Source organism: Aplidium turbinatum, chromosome 10 (genome assembly GCF_918807975.1).
Source record: "Aplidium turbinatum chromosome 10, kaAplTurb1.1, whole genome shotgun sequence".
Classification (NCBI taxonomy): domain Eukaryota; kingdom Metazoa; phylum Chordata; class Ascidiacea; order Aplousobranchia; family Polyclinidae; genus Aplidium; species Aplidium turbinatum.
This window is the reverse complement of record NC_137481.1, coordinates 506,288-520,668: the sequence shown is the minus strand read 5'-3', so window position 1 is coordinate 520,668 and position 14,381 is coordinate 506,288. Positions and strand designations below refer to the sequence as shown.

At 39.3% G+C, this 14,381-nt stretch overlaps 1 protein-coding gene across 1 annotated transcript; it reads right to left on the bottom strand.

Moving 5' to 3' along the window:
* Window positions 1-390: 390 nt before the first annotated feature.
* LOC145778775 (uncharacterized) lies at window positions 391-9,168 on the bottom strand. The gene is made up of 11 exons (XM_082590351.1): window positions 9,091-9,168; window positions 8,863-9,009; window positions 8,639-8,683; window positions 7,474-7,584; window positions 6,946-7,133; window positions 6,472-6,571; window positions 6,227-6,386; window positions 6,014-6,145; window positions 5,205-5,322; window positions 3,396-4,347; window positions 391-787 (listed from the first exon to the last, which is right to left on the bottom strand). Exons 1-10 carry the CDS (start codon window positions 9,119-9,121, stop codon window positions 4,195-4,197), a joined length of 1,185 nt encoding a protein of 394 aa, XP_082446477.1. The 5' UTR covers window positions 9,122-9,168; the 3' UTR covers window positions 391-787; window positions 3,396-4,194.
* Between the last annotated feature and the right edge of the window lie 5,213 nt (window positions 9,169-14,381).

Here is a 14,381-nt window from a genome sequence, read left to right as displayed (position 1 = left end):
ATGGCTAATAACTTCAAATGTGTGTATTTTTTGACCATAGTTCTTTTGTGAAAGTGATTCAGTATAAAATTATCTTTCGAATGAGGTATAAAACATCACTTTTAGACGATTTCGAATTTTTGGCCTATGGGAGCTGCGGCCATTATGGAAAAATGGCCAAAACTCACTATTCCCAAGGGGGAATCATGGGGCTTTTTTTTGGTGACTCCACATCACCAATGGAACCTCCTGACAAAGTTTCAGCTTGGTATTATTTTTTTCCGGGTCAAATCATTCAGCGACTGGACTAGTTGGGAAGTCTTCAATCTTAGGCTGCTGCTTAGCAAATTGAAACAAAAACCAGACAACAACTCCAAGCAGACTACAGCCAGAAATGAATCCACCCCATAACACACAGCAATCTCAAGCACATTTCATCCGCGTAGATTAGACTACAGCTCGGATTATGGCTACAGTTTGGAGTGTGCTCTAGGCTGCATCCTGCTCAGTCTATTTTTATTTTTGAACATTACAATAATACATGCCAACAAAGCGGAGGTTTAGAAGAAGGTAAAAAACAAAAAGTGTTAGAAACCGACTTTAGATAAATTAAACAACTAGGTTCGAAACATGTTAGATGCAGAATGCTCTGGGATTTGAATCATTATCGGCTGTGGGTTGCACTGTGCTACAAGTTTTACATTGAACCCCGAGAGTAGGCTACTGCATTCTAGAGTAGACTACTTGCAGCTCTAACCAAATGGCTCAGCTCACTAGAAGCAAAATCAGACCAAACTCATCATGGCTACTCTGGGCAGGGCCTCCGAGAGACTTCAGCACTGGTCGGGAAAAAACACGAAAAATGGGCCCCATAATATTTTTTAGCAAATATTGCATTGCATGTTCGTGTTAAGCTGAAATTAGCCTACTTTCCTCAGCATGAAAAGAACTTCGTTCAATGTAAAAATCATCAATATATAATCACTGGATTACACTTGCAGCAAAAATGCCACTGAGGCAAACTATTTTGTCTAGAAAGTTTTGTAAACACACAATAGGCCGACAGGCAACGAAAATAGTTCAACCAAGCATTTAATTCAGGAGTGTCCAAATTTCTCCCACGCGAGCCAGTTTTGATAATAAGTGTTCGCGGGCCAACAGCCACAATAATTTTTCTGAAAACTGCGAGTTGAATTTATATGATTTTGTGTGTCTGCAGGCCAAAAATAACACATTGTAGCCTACAACAACAGGCGCGGGCCATACAAAAACGTCTCGTGGGCCGGAGTTGGCTCGCGGGCCGGACTTTGGACATGCCTGATTCAATTCAACCCTTTCTGGAGTTTTTGCAACGCAAAGTTACGGATCACAGCATCAAATGATAAAATTTTGCGACGTCTGAATTGATGCACAACATGTATAGTTAGGCTTTTCAATCGGTTTTGAGTCATAGGCCTACTAGTCATAGGCCTACTGGAGCGCAAACAATTCTTTACAAATTTCCGTAATTGCTAAAACCACGTTCTCAAAGCACAACCGTTGGAGGTAGCTACCGGAACACAAAAAAAATCATAACAAAACTATTTGGAAAAACCTTTCGAAAGTTGCAATCAATGATTCCTTGTGTAGAGATTATGGGGTGGTTCGTTTTGGTTTGCAGCTGAAGTTTGCTGCTGAAGTTTGCATCCCAAATGTCTTGAGAAATGTCATTGTTGTAGCCTACAAATGGTTTAAATTTGTCTCACATGCCCACAACTGCACAGTGCACAACAGACATATGATGAAATTTTCATGGAACTTCAAACTCATCGACGATATGTTTGAGTTTGTTGATACATTTGTCAATTCCAACAACTATCGAATCTTTTGCAATGTAGGGTAGAATACATTTCCTTCGAATGATTCAGCTAGTTAGGTGGAGTAATAAAAGCGTTCTGTCCTCAGGAAAAAAAAGTCATTTTCTTTTAAATTTATAATTGCCACTGCAACTTTAGCTTGCGAGTAGTAGCCTACTCTTCTCAGCTTTCTCTTACTTATATTACATCTTCCTTTAATTTCATTAAATTCATCAGTGAATCTTGTTTAGGACCGTAATCCACATAATGCAAAGCAGTCACAAATTTTAAACTGCTAGTTGTAGGCTACTTTAGCATTGACTCAGCTTCCGATCAAGCTCTTGTTGGTTCTAACTTGATGCATTTAACAAACGTCTTTAGAGCTCCAATTGCAAAAGGGTAATGTAAAGCATTGGGTTTGACTGCACCACGCCTTGATTACTTTCTCGAAGTCAATTTTCTTTGCGAGATGATAGGACAGCTTTCTTTAGATTTTTCAGAAATTTTTCTTTGACTGGGCTATAACTTTAAAGATGCCACAAGCTTACAGATAATCAATTACTCCAAAAATGATAAGACATTTGAACAACGCTGTCTGTAGGCAACATTATGAATTCCAACCAGATTTAAGCAACAACATCCATAAACAAAAACTCAAATAAAGAAAAAACTCACTATACCTTCCAAATCACATCATGAGAAGCATGACTAACAAAGGCTACTTGACCACACGAAAACAAAAGATCTTTTAACTATGACAAAATTACATCCAGTTGCAGCAATAAGTTAATAAAATCAAAAGTTTTAAAACTGTTCGGCCACACTAAAAGATCACAATTCGGAATCAGCAAAGTTTGCACAGAAGGAAAAGTAGAAGAAAAAAGAAAACGTGGCAGACAACCAAAACGATGGCAAGACAACATCCAATCATGGACCGGACTCAACTTGAACTTGGCGACACTGAACGAGCTGGCTCAAATCGCCACTCTTGGAAGCAAATAACTCATGTTGATGCGCAATCTGATGAATGAGGAGATAATGACTGATGATGATGATGATCCATAAACAAAAAATATACAGGATTTACTTTCTTTAATCGTGCTTGGACTGATACCTTTAACTTTCCCAGATAACTTGTGTTGGATACAACATCCTATGCATGGCCAACGCAGATTTTGAAGTTATGGTTCAGTTGTCAAGCAAAAATAGTTCCCGCTTAGCTAAAATAGCGCCACTTTTCAAATTGAAACTATCAATACAATCGAAACCGTTCAGTGATACAGAAATCATTTCAGCTTCAGATTTTACGTCTTGAAGCTGTTCAACATCGCCTACCTTAACACGAAAATGATTTGTTCTTGATGAGAAGCATCGAGAGTGACATTTACAATGATTGAGAAATACTTGGAACTACGCACTTCATTTAAGAATTTGTTGATTTTTTAGTTGGTACATTTTTACTTTAGTACTAAAAATGGGCCCCCCTCAAAAGTGCAAAAACAAAAAACTACTCGTTTTTCCTTTACAATGTTTTGCTAGGGGGGAAGCTGGCCCGACTTCCCCCCCCCCTCTCGGAGCCACTGACTCTGGGTTAACCTTCTCCCAAGCAGCAAGCACAAGGAAACCCAGAAAAAGTGCAGAGCAAACTGTTGTTTGGCAAAGGCTTAACTGCAGCCTTGAATAGACAGTATGCTCCGAATTATAGTTTGATGTGGACTGCAAACCATTTTTCGACCAGTCCACTTTGCACTTTATTGCAGACCGCGAGGACTGCAATTCAGTCTTCACAAGCAACAACCTAGCAATCCTAATTAAATTTTGCTACCAGGTCTATTCTGGGTTGCCATTTGCAAGTTGTGCTTAGGGCTGAGATCTTTAATAGGCTGCGATTGTCTGCAGCTCATAGGATTGCATGTCTTCTTTGAATTTCTATTTCCTTTTCTCTGCAGTCTATTCCAAGAGGAAGCCTCTGGAATACAGTGCAGTTTTGGCCTCAATCTCCTCAGAGGCTGCAGACAATTAAAACCTCATCGGAAGCAAACCAGAGAAGACTGCAGGCAATTCGATTGCTGGCTTGAACAGACTAAAGTGCAGCCTTGATTAGTTTGTCATCTCTGGTTTATAGTCAGATCTAGCCCCCAGTCTACAATACTCTAAGTGTCTGCAGTAATCTTTGTGCTGCAGTAATTCACAATCCAGATTTGAACAGAGACTTGAAATCCACTGAGAAAACTGTCCTGCTGACTGCAACCCATATAGCGCAAAGGTAGAGAATGAATGCCACAGACATTTGAGCAATGAAAATATTATTTACAATTTAGTTCCGTTAATTACTTCATTATATTTAGCTTCACGAATCAGATCAGTTCTGCTTTGAGAGTCATCCGTTTGTTAGACAAGATCTGGTGTGGTTATAAAGTTGTGGTGGACAAGCTGGTGAAGTGTCCTTCATCGCCGACAGGAATTCAACAAGTCTCTGGTCGTAGTTCTGCAAGTGGAAGAGATGAAAGCACTTTCCGCCTTGTGCGAGTACCTGAAGAAACAAAGACCAGCACGGCTTTCGTCACATGATTGTACAGCAGGCCTATAGTTCAGCGTCACATTAATGTTATGTCACAATAAAATAACATGTTTCCATAATGTATCATTTGTTTCTTCAATAGAAAAATCACTTGTAGCCTAGCATTTTGAAAAAAGTTGAATAGTAAAAAATCTTCAACAAATTTTTATCATCCTGCCCCCATCTTATCATCCTGCTCCCCATCTTATCATCCTGCCCCCTATCTTATCATCCTGCCCCCATCTTATCATCCTTCCCCCCATCATATCATTCTTCCTCCCATCTTATCATCCTGCTCCCCATCTTATCATCCTTCCCCATCTTATCATCCTGCTCCCCATCTTATCATTTTCCCCCATCTTATGATCCTGCTCCCCATCTTATCATCCTGCTCCCCATCTTATCCTCCTGCTCCCATCTTGTCATCCTGCTTCCCATCTTATCATCCCTCCCCCCATCTTATCATCCATCCCCCATTTTATCATTCTGCTCCCCATCTTATCATCTTGCTTCCCATTTTATCATCTTGCTCTCCATCTTATCATCTCTCCCCCCATCTTATGATCTTGCCCCCATCTTATCATCCTGCTTCCATCTTATCATCCTGCTCCCCATCTTATCATCCTTCCCCCATCTTATCATCCTGCCCCACATCTTATCATCCTTCTCCCCATCTTATCATCCTGCTCCTCATCTTATCATCCTGCTTCCCATCTTATCATCTTGCTCTCCATCTTATCATCCTGCCCCCCATCTTATCATCTTGCTCTCCATCTTATCATCTTGCCCCCATCTTATCATCTTGCTCTTCCTCTTATCAACCTGCTCACCTGCATAGTTTTCCTGCACGAGGTGGAGAGGTTAACTGCGACCACATAGACATTTACATTCAGAGCCTTCAGTTCTTGGGAGGTGCGTTCGATATTTTCTTGCATGCAATTACCGCATCTGGAATGGAGAAGTTTCGTAATGGCATTTGAGCTAGTGTTTAAACCTAATCCTTCTTGGAAATCTTTCTTTCTCCTTGAAGCATATCCGGTACTTAGGTTCAAAGTAGTCCTGAACGTTCAAGTTCTCCTACTGCTAAAGGCAAATTTGTAAATCGTAGTTTGTTATTAGCCATTGAAAAAGAAGTTAGCCAATAGTAAAATAAGGATTTTAATTCAGGAGAAACATTTCTTGGTTAAGAACGCGCGTGCTGAGCCAGTGTCGTGTATGGTAAGTCACTAAACATCCAGTTCAAGATGTCGGCATGATGGTGTTTGACGTTGAATCGATGTTTATTGGAATCACTTACAACTGGTACAAACCCCAGCACAACACTCGGAATGAAAGATCTACCATCGACTGCAGACTCCTTGACTTTGTACCATACCTATTGACGCAACAATCATGATCCAAATTGCCCCGGCCCATCTCTATAAAAGCGTCGATGCGAAAAAAATTAGTGATGCAATATTTCTAACTCACACGACACTGCCCAGTCACCGCTTTTAAGACGAGACACTTGACAAACCTCCTATGTTTCTATTGGTTGTACTTTATTCTATTGTTCCTCTGTCTATGACAACCTACGATTTACAAGTTTACTACCAGACCGCTGTTGCTACTCGCGGGAATAAACAAATCTTGAAGTTACCCGTCAGTTAATAAAATTATCTCCTGGACGACGTTGGGTTCTCCTCTTCTCCCTCCCATAGCAGAGTCGAGCGCGACATCGCGAGCGTAGACAAGCGCATTGTTCAAGCAAGCTTTCCCGGATGTGACTGTGCTGCAATCAAAAAAGCAAAAACTTTTAAACAAGCAAAACGTTATCTTTCTATCGGTCACGTCGGCGATGTCTAGTGCTCACTTGATTGTGTGGCGGGTATGAGCTGAAATGACTCCCACGTTGGTATTGAGCTCGGTGTTTGTCCTATGCAACAGCGGGATATGGAGTCGGGGTAACCGGTCGAATGACATCACGGCGACCCTAGTCAGCTCCGGCACCACGCGCAACTCTCCGCATAAAACTGAATAAATAAAATAAAAATTTAAATGAAACGCGAATCAAAATGGAAAAAGTTGTTAAAAACTAAAAACGCGCATTTCACTGACGCTTTATGATGGCAACTCCGATGTTCTTCAAGCGTCGAAAGCGCTTTTCTCCTTCCCTCCCATCCAACATCAAGAGTAGATCGCGCTTTGCTCTTTTCTCCTGTCACAATTTGTATTTATTTTAAAACGTTCAACCTTGTTTACATTGCAAGGACAAGTTAATATTGTTAACGTTAGCATACGTCGTATCAACGTCGTATCAACGTGCGCCCTCAAGGTTAGTTCCACTTATAGTACAACGCTGCTGATCAAAAAGATTTTAAATAGAATTAAAAATGCCAAAAACATCAGCTTCAGGAAGTTTGAAAGGAGAAAATGTCAAAACCTGCCAGTCGGAAGACTCGTGACTGGTTGTGATTGTCACTGGAAGCTGTCCTGACAGTTGAAATGTTCACCTTGATTTACTGACGACAATTTGCTTTTGTTCGGTCACAAACGTCTCCTCGGTGATTGACGACACAATATCACTCGCACCTGTGATAGTCCGTTCGCGCGATTGACGCTGTAGCAGCTCTCAGCGATGACGTTTCCATCCATGTCCGTGATGTTCCTGCAGGCATCGAGAGGTTGAAGTGGCGTAGTAGTTCGTACAATGCCGGGGGATATTAGACTGTCGATGAAGGCGGTGACAAGAAGTGCTGACCTCGAACATAACTGACTTCCTGCCACAATGACAAATACGTTGCCAATTTGTTTGTGAAATCACTTAATTTCGTAATCTCTTGATAAACTAAAAAGAAAAGCAGAAAAACCTTGAATTTTAACAGTGCAGTTAGACTGTTGGGGATTTTGCGGAAAAAATAAATTTGTTAGAAATACCACAAGAAAAAAAAACTTGTTTCCATAAGAAACTATTACTATATTAGAAATTATTAAAAAAGAACCAGCACGTATCTCTACACCAAACTAACCTTGAGAGCAACTCTGGATAGTGAGAATCAAGTTTGCAATGTTGAGACATAAAGTTGACCGGCAACTTTTAATAAACGTAGAAACACTTACGCTGCAGGCATCGATCGGCGGTGCTACGTGTCGCGGGATTCCCCGAGCATAGCCCCCATTTTCGTGATCGCCCCCTGCATCGGTTAGGAGTATCTGGAGGTAAGGTGAATGCTGCGGAATATAAAAGTTAGGCGGAAATATTAATTCAAACTAGGGCTTTCTAGAAGTACGAAATTTTCAACTACTTGCCAATAAAAATTTTCAAAATTTCTTTTACAAGAAAATGCGTCTAACACCGGTCATATTTGTAACATGTAATTTATGCGTTTTTTTCCACATCTTTCATTAATTATGGGTTAAGTCTGAGCTAATTTTGTACTTCCTATAACATCAATGCTGAAAGTTAATACGCCACACAAAGCTTGTTCTATTCACATTATTTTATAAACCTCGCTCTGTTCTTTCTCTTCACATGTTATCTGCCTTGTGATTTACTTAAATTAACTTAAAAAGTTTTTTAAAAACTTTAACAGTAGCCTACAACAGGGGTGTGCAAACCGTGGCCCACGAAGTTAAACTTCTTGGCCAGCGGAAAGGTCCGAAGTTTAAATAATGTATAGCTCGTGAAACGGTTTTCATTTATGACTCAAGTTTGCAACGTTTAGTAAACATTATTTTTTGTTTGGCAATCCGACAAGTTCAACCACTGTGTTATCAAGCAAACAGATATTTAAAATAAAATAAACAGCATCACACTAAATCAGAACAATCAATTTTATTAAATAGAGCTTTCTCCACACAAGTGTGGCTTCATCAGCATAATATTATTCCAATAGAAATTGTTTCTATAAGATCATTATAAGATTACACTAAAACTAGATATTTCCAGTTGTGGCCTTCGGGCCAAGCTGGTTATGCGGATTTGACCCAGTGCTGCAAGTTTGCACACTCCTAGCCTATAATGTTATGTCTATCAAGTGAATAAAACAAAACAACAACATTTTATTTTACTGCAATGTGGTTTGCGATTACAGCAAGCATGTACTTCAGAGTAGACATCTTGACCTCGACCTTCCTTAGATCAGTTTAATAATTCATTCAAAATTAATTTGTCTGAGAAAACTATTGAAGAGGAGAAGCCAATAACCGAATTCCCTTCGTATGACGCTGTTGATGAGAATACTGAGGATTCATGATGAATACGTTGAATGGCAACACTACTCACTAAATCCAGGCATGAAAAAGCTGAACAGCGGTGACTTTGTTGGATCTGCAATCACATAAGTAACAGAAGGTCAATCGTCAATAACAATGTCAGGTTATAGACTAATGACGTAACAAATCCACAATTGCGCTCTCACCACTTGGAAAATTAGTAAATGCATAAATCAAAATTTTATTAAACAAGTAAAACCATCATGCAGAATACTTAAAGACCAACAGACTGACCATCACAAACTGGTTCTTGGCAGAGTAATGTCCTTGTACCACCATTTGTGGGTAGACAACCTGGACCATTCAAGCATCGTCTTGTATCTCTTCTAGTTCCTTGACCACAAGTTACAGAACAACTTCCAAGATTCCATGAACTCCAAACTGAAGAAAATGAATGGTTACAAAAATAATGATCATGATTATGCATAAAAATAATGAGTAAATTAACCAAATGTATCTCACTTGGGCAAATTCCTCCCCTACAAGGCACCATCCTTGTTCCACCATTTGCGGGTAGACAACCTGGACCGTTCAAGCATCGTCTTGTATCTCTTCTAGTTCCTCGACCACAAGTTACAGAACAACTTCCAAGATTCCATGAACTCCAACCTGAAAAACTGTGTTGAGAAGGAGCGATCTTCCTGGCGTCTGCACTACCTGACTACTCACTGATACTTTTGAAAGTTGCATGGTTTAAAATGGGTTAGTCAAGTATCATCGTTGTCACCATTAAATAAATAAACAGCAAGAGGTAATTGTAACATTAATTTTATGTAAATGACTTTATCAACAGCACCATGCGTAGACTGCCAGTTTGATTACGCATGCGCGTAGTCATGCGCACAACCGTAGTGACGGTTTCTCGATTATTCACTTTGAAGTAAAAGTGTAAAGCAAGTGTGTGAGATTGTCATATAAAATTTTTGCAAAAAAAGTGGCAAAAATACTTTGAAAATGTGCAAAGCTACAGCACTTGAGTAACAACTGTAAAATAATTGAAAAATATTTTGTATCAACTGAGACGTTTCACATTTGAAGTCTATTCCAAACTATGTCGGTCTCACTATCATACGCAACATTTTAAAAGATAAAGCTTCGGTAGAGAGTTTGCTTTGTTAAACCATAGAGAAATAAAACATAGTAACTTTAGCGGGTTTAGCATACTTTATTTCACACAAAATAGAACATAATTAAATAAAATAAACTCAAACGTTTTCGACACGTACGTGTGTCCTCATCAGGAATTAAATCTGCAATACATAAAATGAAAAATCGTAAGATAAATTTGACTATGCACTGTAACTGTAACGACACTCTGGACTGAAAGCACAAACTGAACAAATGATACGAGAATGATTGCGAGTAAATTATGCGGTGGGAAACAGATCACGTGAGGTGTAGACTACAAGCATTGGATAAAACAATTAGAACACACACAAAAGGAACGATGAGCCACAGGCGAATAACTGCCGGTTGAGAGATGGATTGTTACGTTTGATTCTTAAGGCTTCCATGATCTTAGTCTGAAAATCAGATCTGCCTCAAGAGATGATTTTAAATTGGTCGATCGAGACATTGTCAGTGCACGTTTCACAAGAGGCGATGTGCTCTTTAATTGCACTTTTAGTTGTTAGGTTTGGGTTTAAGTGTTCCCCGGCCCTTGTCAACAAATGTCTGGTTGACATACCAATGTATGTCTGGTTTGCGTCACGCAAACAACTAAATTTATACACAACATTTGAAGAAAGAGCAAAGGGGGTAGGCGACTTCAATTGAAAATATTGGTGCACTTTAAATGTTTTATACACAGGATGAATGTCACATGAAAATTTCTTTTTTATAAGTTTAGCTAGGTTTTTCGCAAAAATTGTTGAATCTTTTCCTAGGTAGGGTATATTAATGAAATAACTAAAATCTACTTCTTCAGGCGTGTCTTTTGGTTCATCAGCCATGAAGGTGTTTAAGACTTTATTGAAAAAGTGAAAAGGATATCCATTTAAATAAAACATGTTTTTTAATTTCTTGATTTCTTTCTGAAACAACTGATCATCAGAACACACGGCCTATGTCAACCAGACATTTGTTGACAAGGGCCGGGGAACACTTAAACTTATATCTCACTTGGGCAAATTGGAACTTGGAACACTTATATCTCACTTGGGCAAATTCTTCCCATACAAGGTTCTATCCTTGTTCCACCATCTCTGGGTAGACAACCTGGACCGTTTAAGCATCGTCTTGTATCTCTTCTAGTTCCTCGACCACACGTTACAGAACAACTTCCAAGATTCCATGAGCTCCAAGCTGGATAAATAAAAGAAATCAACATGGGAATCGAACGTGATACTTCCCGATCTGCATAAACCATGGCCACCTGGAGATGCGGCCTGATTTGTCACATTTTGCAGATTTTGATTACAGCTAGTACTAGTGCTTGACTGACATTTTTTGAGATGTTTTTACTTTTTGCTGTTTCCTAATGACAAAAAACTTTTTTACTGCCTTGGAGAAGCAGTAGCAAATGAGAAAAAGTAAATTGAAAAACGCAAAATCAGACTGTTATTGAAAATTAACAGTCTGACTAAAATCTTCAAAATCAAATTTTCTTTGTTTTTTAACATGTGAGGATGTTAAAACCTATTGTGTCATCTGGGGAAAAGAATAGAGAAAGCGTAAAAATCTAATTTTTAGAAAAATATATTTAAACATTCGCCCAAAGTTAGAAAAACCTGGAAATTTCTGCAAAATGTGACAAATCAGGCCGTATCTTTAGGTGGCCATGCATAAACTAAACCGCGCAATCCTGCTACAAGTATTCTTTGTGAATAAGACTAAAGTCATCTTGTAGATCAAATCTAACAATTAAGGAATGCTTTATTACGTAGTTATGACGTAGACTACTTGCAACTATTTGCGCTTTACTTACATTTGGTTCCTGAGCATCTACCACAGGTCACCGGGCACTCGGTTGGTAAAGTGTCTTGGAAGCGAGGGTCGGAGCAGAAACTGGAAAAGACTGAGCAATGAGGCTCATCTTGGCACACTGGAACCAACATTTCAAGGCAATTAGCAACAATTGGGACCATCATCAATTCACGTCATGAAAAATATCAATACATCCAGGGATGAAAGAAACTCACCGAGGCATGACGGGGTAGAGTTGGACCACCCATCTGTTGTGCATTGTGATTGGTTGGAACCATTCAACTGGAAACCGTTGTTGCAAGAAAACCTCACAACTTCACCAATTGTGTAACTTGCCTTGTTTTCGGAAGTGCTTCCATTCAGAACAACCGGACGCGAACAAGAATCTGAACAAATAAGGAATCCCGTCGCATGCCTAAGGTTACGCTAGGAATCTCATCGTATGCCTAAGGTTACTCTAGGAATCCCATCGTATGCCTAAGGTTACTCTAGGGATCTCGTCGCATGCTTAGAGTTACGTCAGGGGTTGTCGCCGCATGCCTAAGGTAGCGCTAGGGGTTGCCAAACGTTTCTAATGCCAAAGGTTACGTCAGGGGTTGACGTCGCATGCCTAAGGTTACGTCAGGAGTTGAAGTCGCATGCCTAGGGTTACGTCAGGGGTTGTCGCCGCATGCTTAGAGTTACGTCAGGGGTTGTCGCTGCATGCCTAAGGTAACGCCAGGGTTTGCCAAACGTATCTAATGCCAAATGACTGAGCAAGCATAATTTTGGGATCGAAGAATTGACACTTGTCTTGACAACATATTCAATTGGATGGTGAGTGATGTGATTGATCGATTGATTGAATCTTTATCCTCGGACTGAGAAAGATTCTTTGAGAGCTTAATCCTGGCAGTTTTTCATACTTGCAGAGGCTTTGAACCTCTGACGCAGGTCGGTCACCGAGATTGACAGATTGAAGTTCATGCTAGGTATTGAAAACATTGTGTTATGTAAGCCATCTTATTCATTGGTTGTATTATTTTCCCATTACAAGGCATGTAAACTTACAAACTCTTAATACTATTGATACCTGCAAGCTGTTTTACCACTCAATACACATCTTTCTCTTCTTAAAATGTGTTGGTCATGTGCAGTAGCTCCGAGAGGGGGGAAGTCGGGCCAGCTTCCCCCTAGCAAAACATTGTAAAGGAAAAACGAGTAGTTTTTTGTTTTTGCACTTTTGAGGAGGCCCATTTTTAGTACTAAAGTAAAAATGTACCAACTAAATAATCAACAAATTCTTAAATGAAGTGCGTAGTTCCAAGTATTTCTCAATCATTGTAATGTCACTCTCGATGCTTCTCATCAAGACCAAATCACTTTCGTGTTAAGGTAAGCGATGTTGAACAGCTTCAAGACGTAAAATCTGAAGCTGAAATGATTTCTGTATCACTGAACGGTTTCGATTGTATTGATAGTTCCGACTTGAAAACTGGTGCTGTTTTAGCTAAGCGGGAACTATTTTTGCTTGACAACTGAACCTCAACTTCAAAAGCTGCGTTGGCCAGGCATAGGAAGTTGTATTGAACATAAGTTATCTGGGAAAGTTAAAGGCATCAGTCCAAGCACGATTAAAGAAAGTAAATCCTGTAACTTATATGTTTTGTTTATGGATCATCATCATCATCATCATCAGTCATCATCTCCACCTGCACCAGATTGCGCATCAACATGAATTATTTGCTTCCAAGAGTGGCGATTTTGAGCCAGCTCGCCAAGTTGAGTCCGGTCCATGATTGGATGTTGTCTTGCCATCGTTTTGGTTGTCTGCCACGTTTTCTTTTTCCTTCTGTGCAAACTTTGCTGATTCCGAATTGTGATCTTTTAGTGTGGCCGAACAGTTTTAAAACTTTTGATTTTATTATTGCTGCAATTGGATCTAATTTTGTCATAGTTAAAAGATCTTCTGTTTTCGTGTGGTCAAGTAGCCTTTTGTTGGTCATGCTTCTCATGATGTGGTTTTGGAAGGTAGTAAGTTTTTTCTTTATTTGAGTTTTTTGTTTATGGATGTTGTTGCTTAAGCTAAATCTAGTTGGAATTCATAATGTTGCCTACAGACAGCGTTGTTCAAATGTCTTATCATTTTTGGAGTAATTGATTATCTGTAAGCTTGTGGCATCTTTAAAGTTATAGCCCAGTCAGAGGAAAAATTCTAAAAAATCTAAAGAAAGCTGTCCTATCATCTCGCAAAGAAAATTGACTTCGAGAGGGTAATCAAGGCGTGGTGCAGTCAAACCCAATGCTTTACATTACCCTTTTGAAATTGAAGCTCTAAAGACGTTTCTTAAATGCATCAAGTTGGAACCAAGAGCTTGATCGGAAGCTGAATCAATGCTAAAGTAGCCTACGACTAGCAGTTTTAAATTTATGACTGCTTTGCATTATGTGGATTACGATCCTAAACAAGATTCACTGATGAATTTAATGAAATTAAAGGAAGATGTAATCTAAGTAAGAGAAAGCTGAGAAGAGTAGGCTACTACTCGCAAGCTAAAGTTACAGTGGCAATTATAAATTTAAAAAAAAATGATTTTTTTTTCCTGAGGACAGAACGCTTATATAACTCCACTTAACTAGCTGAATCATTCGAAGGAAATGTATTCTACCGTAGGCTACATTGCAAAGGGGATTCGATAGTTGTTGGAATTGACAAATGTATCAACAAACTCAAACATATCGTCGATGAGTTTGAAGTTTCATTAAAAAATTTCATCGTATGTCTGTTGTGCAGTTGCGGGCATGTGGGACAAATTTAAACCATTTGTAGGCTACAACAATGACATTTT

Coding starts and splice junctions, on each gene's coding strand:
- LOC145778775 (XM_082590351.1), bottom strand. CDS start 9,121: ATGGTGCCTTGTAGGGGAGGAATTTGCCCAA. Junction 7,134..7,473: donor CGCCGATCGATGCCTGCAGC/GTAAGTGTTTCT, acceptor TCATTGTGGCAG/GAAGTCAGTTATGTTCGAGG. Junction 6,572..6,945: donor GCGCGAACGGACTATCACAG/GTGCGAGTGATA, acceptor AAATTGTGACAG/GAGAAAAGAGCAAAGCGCGA.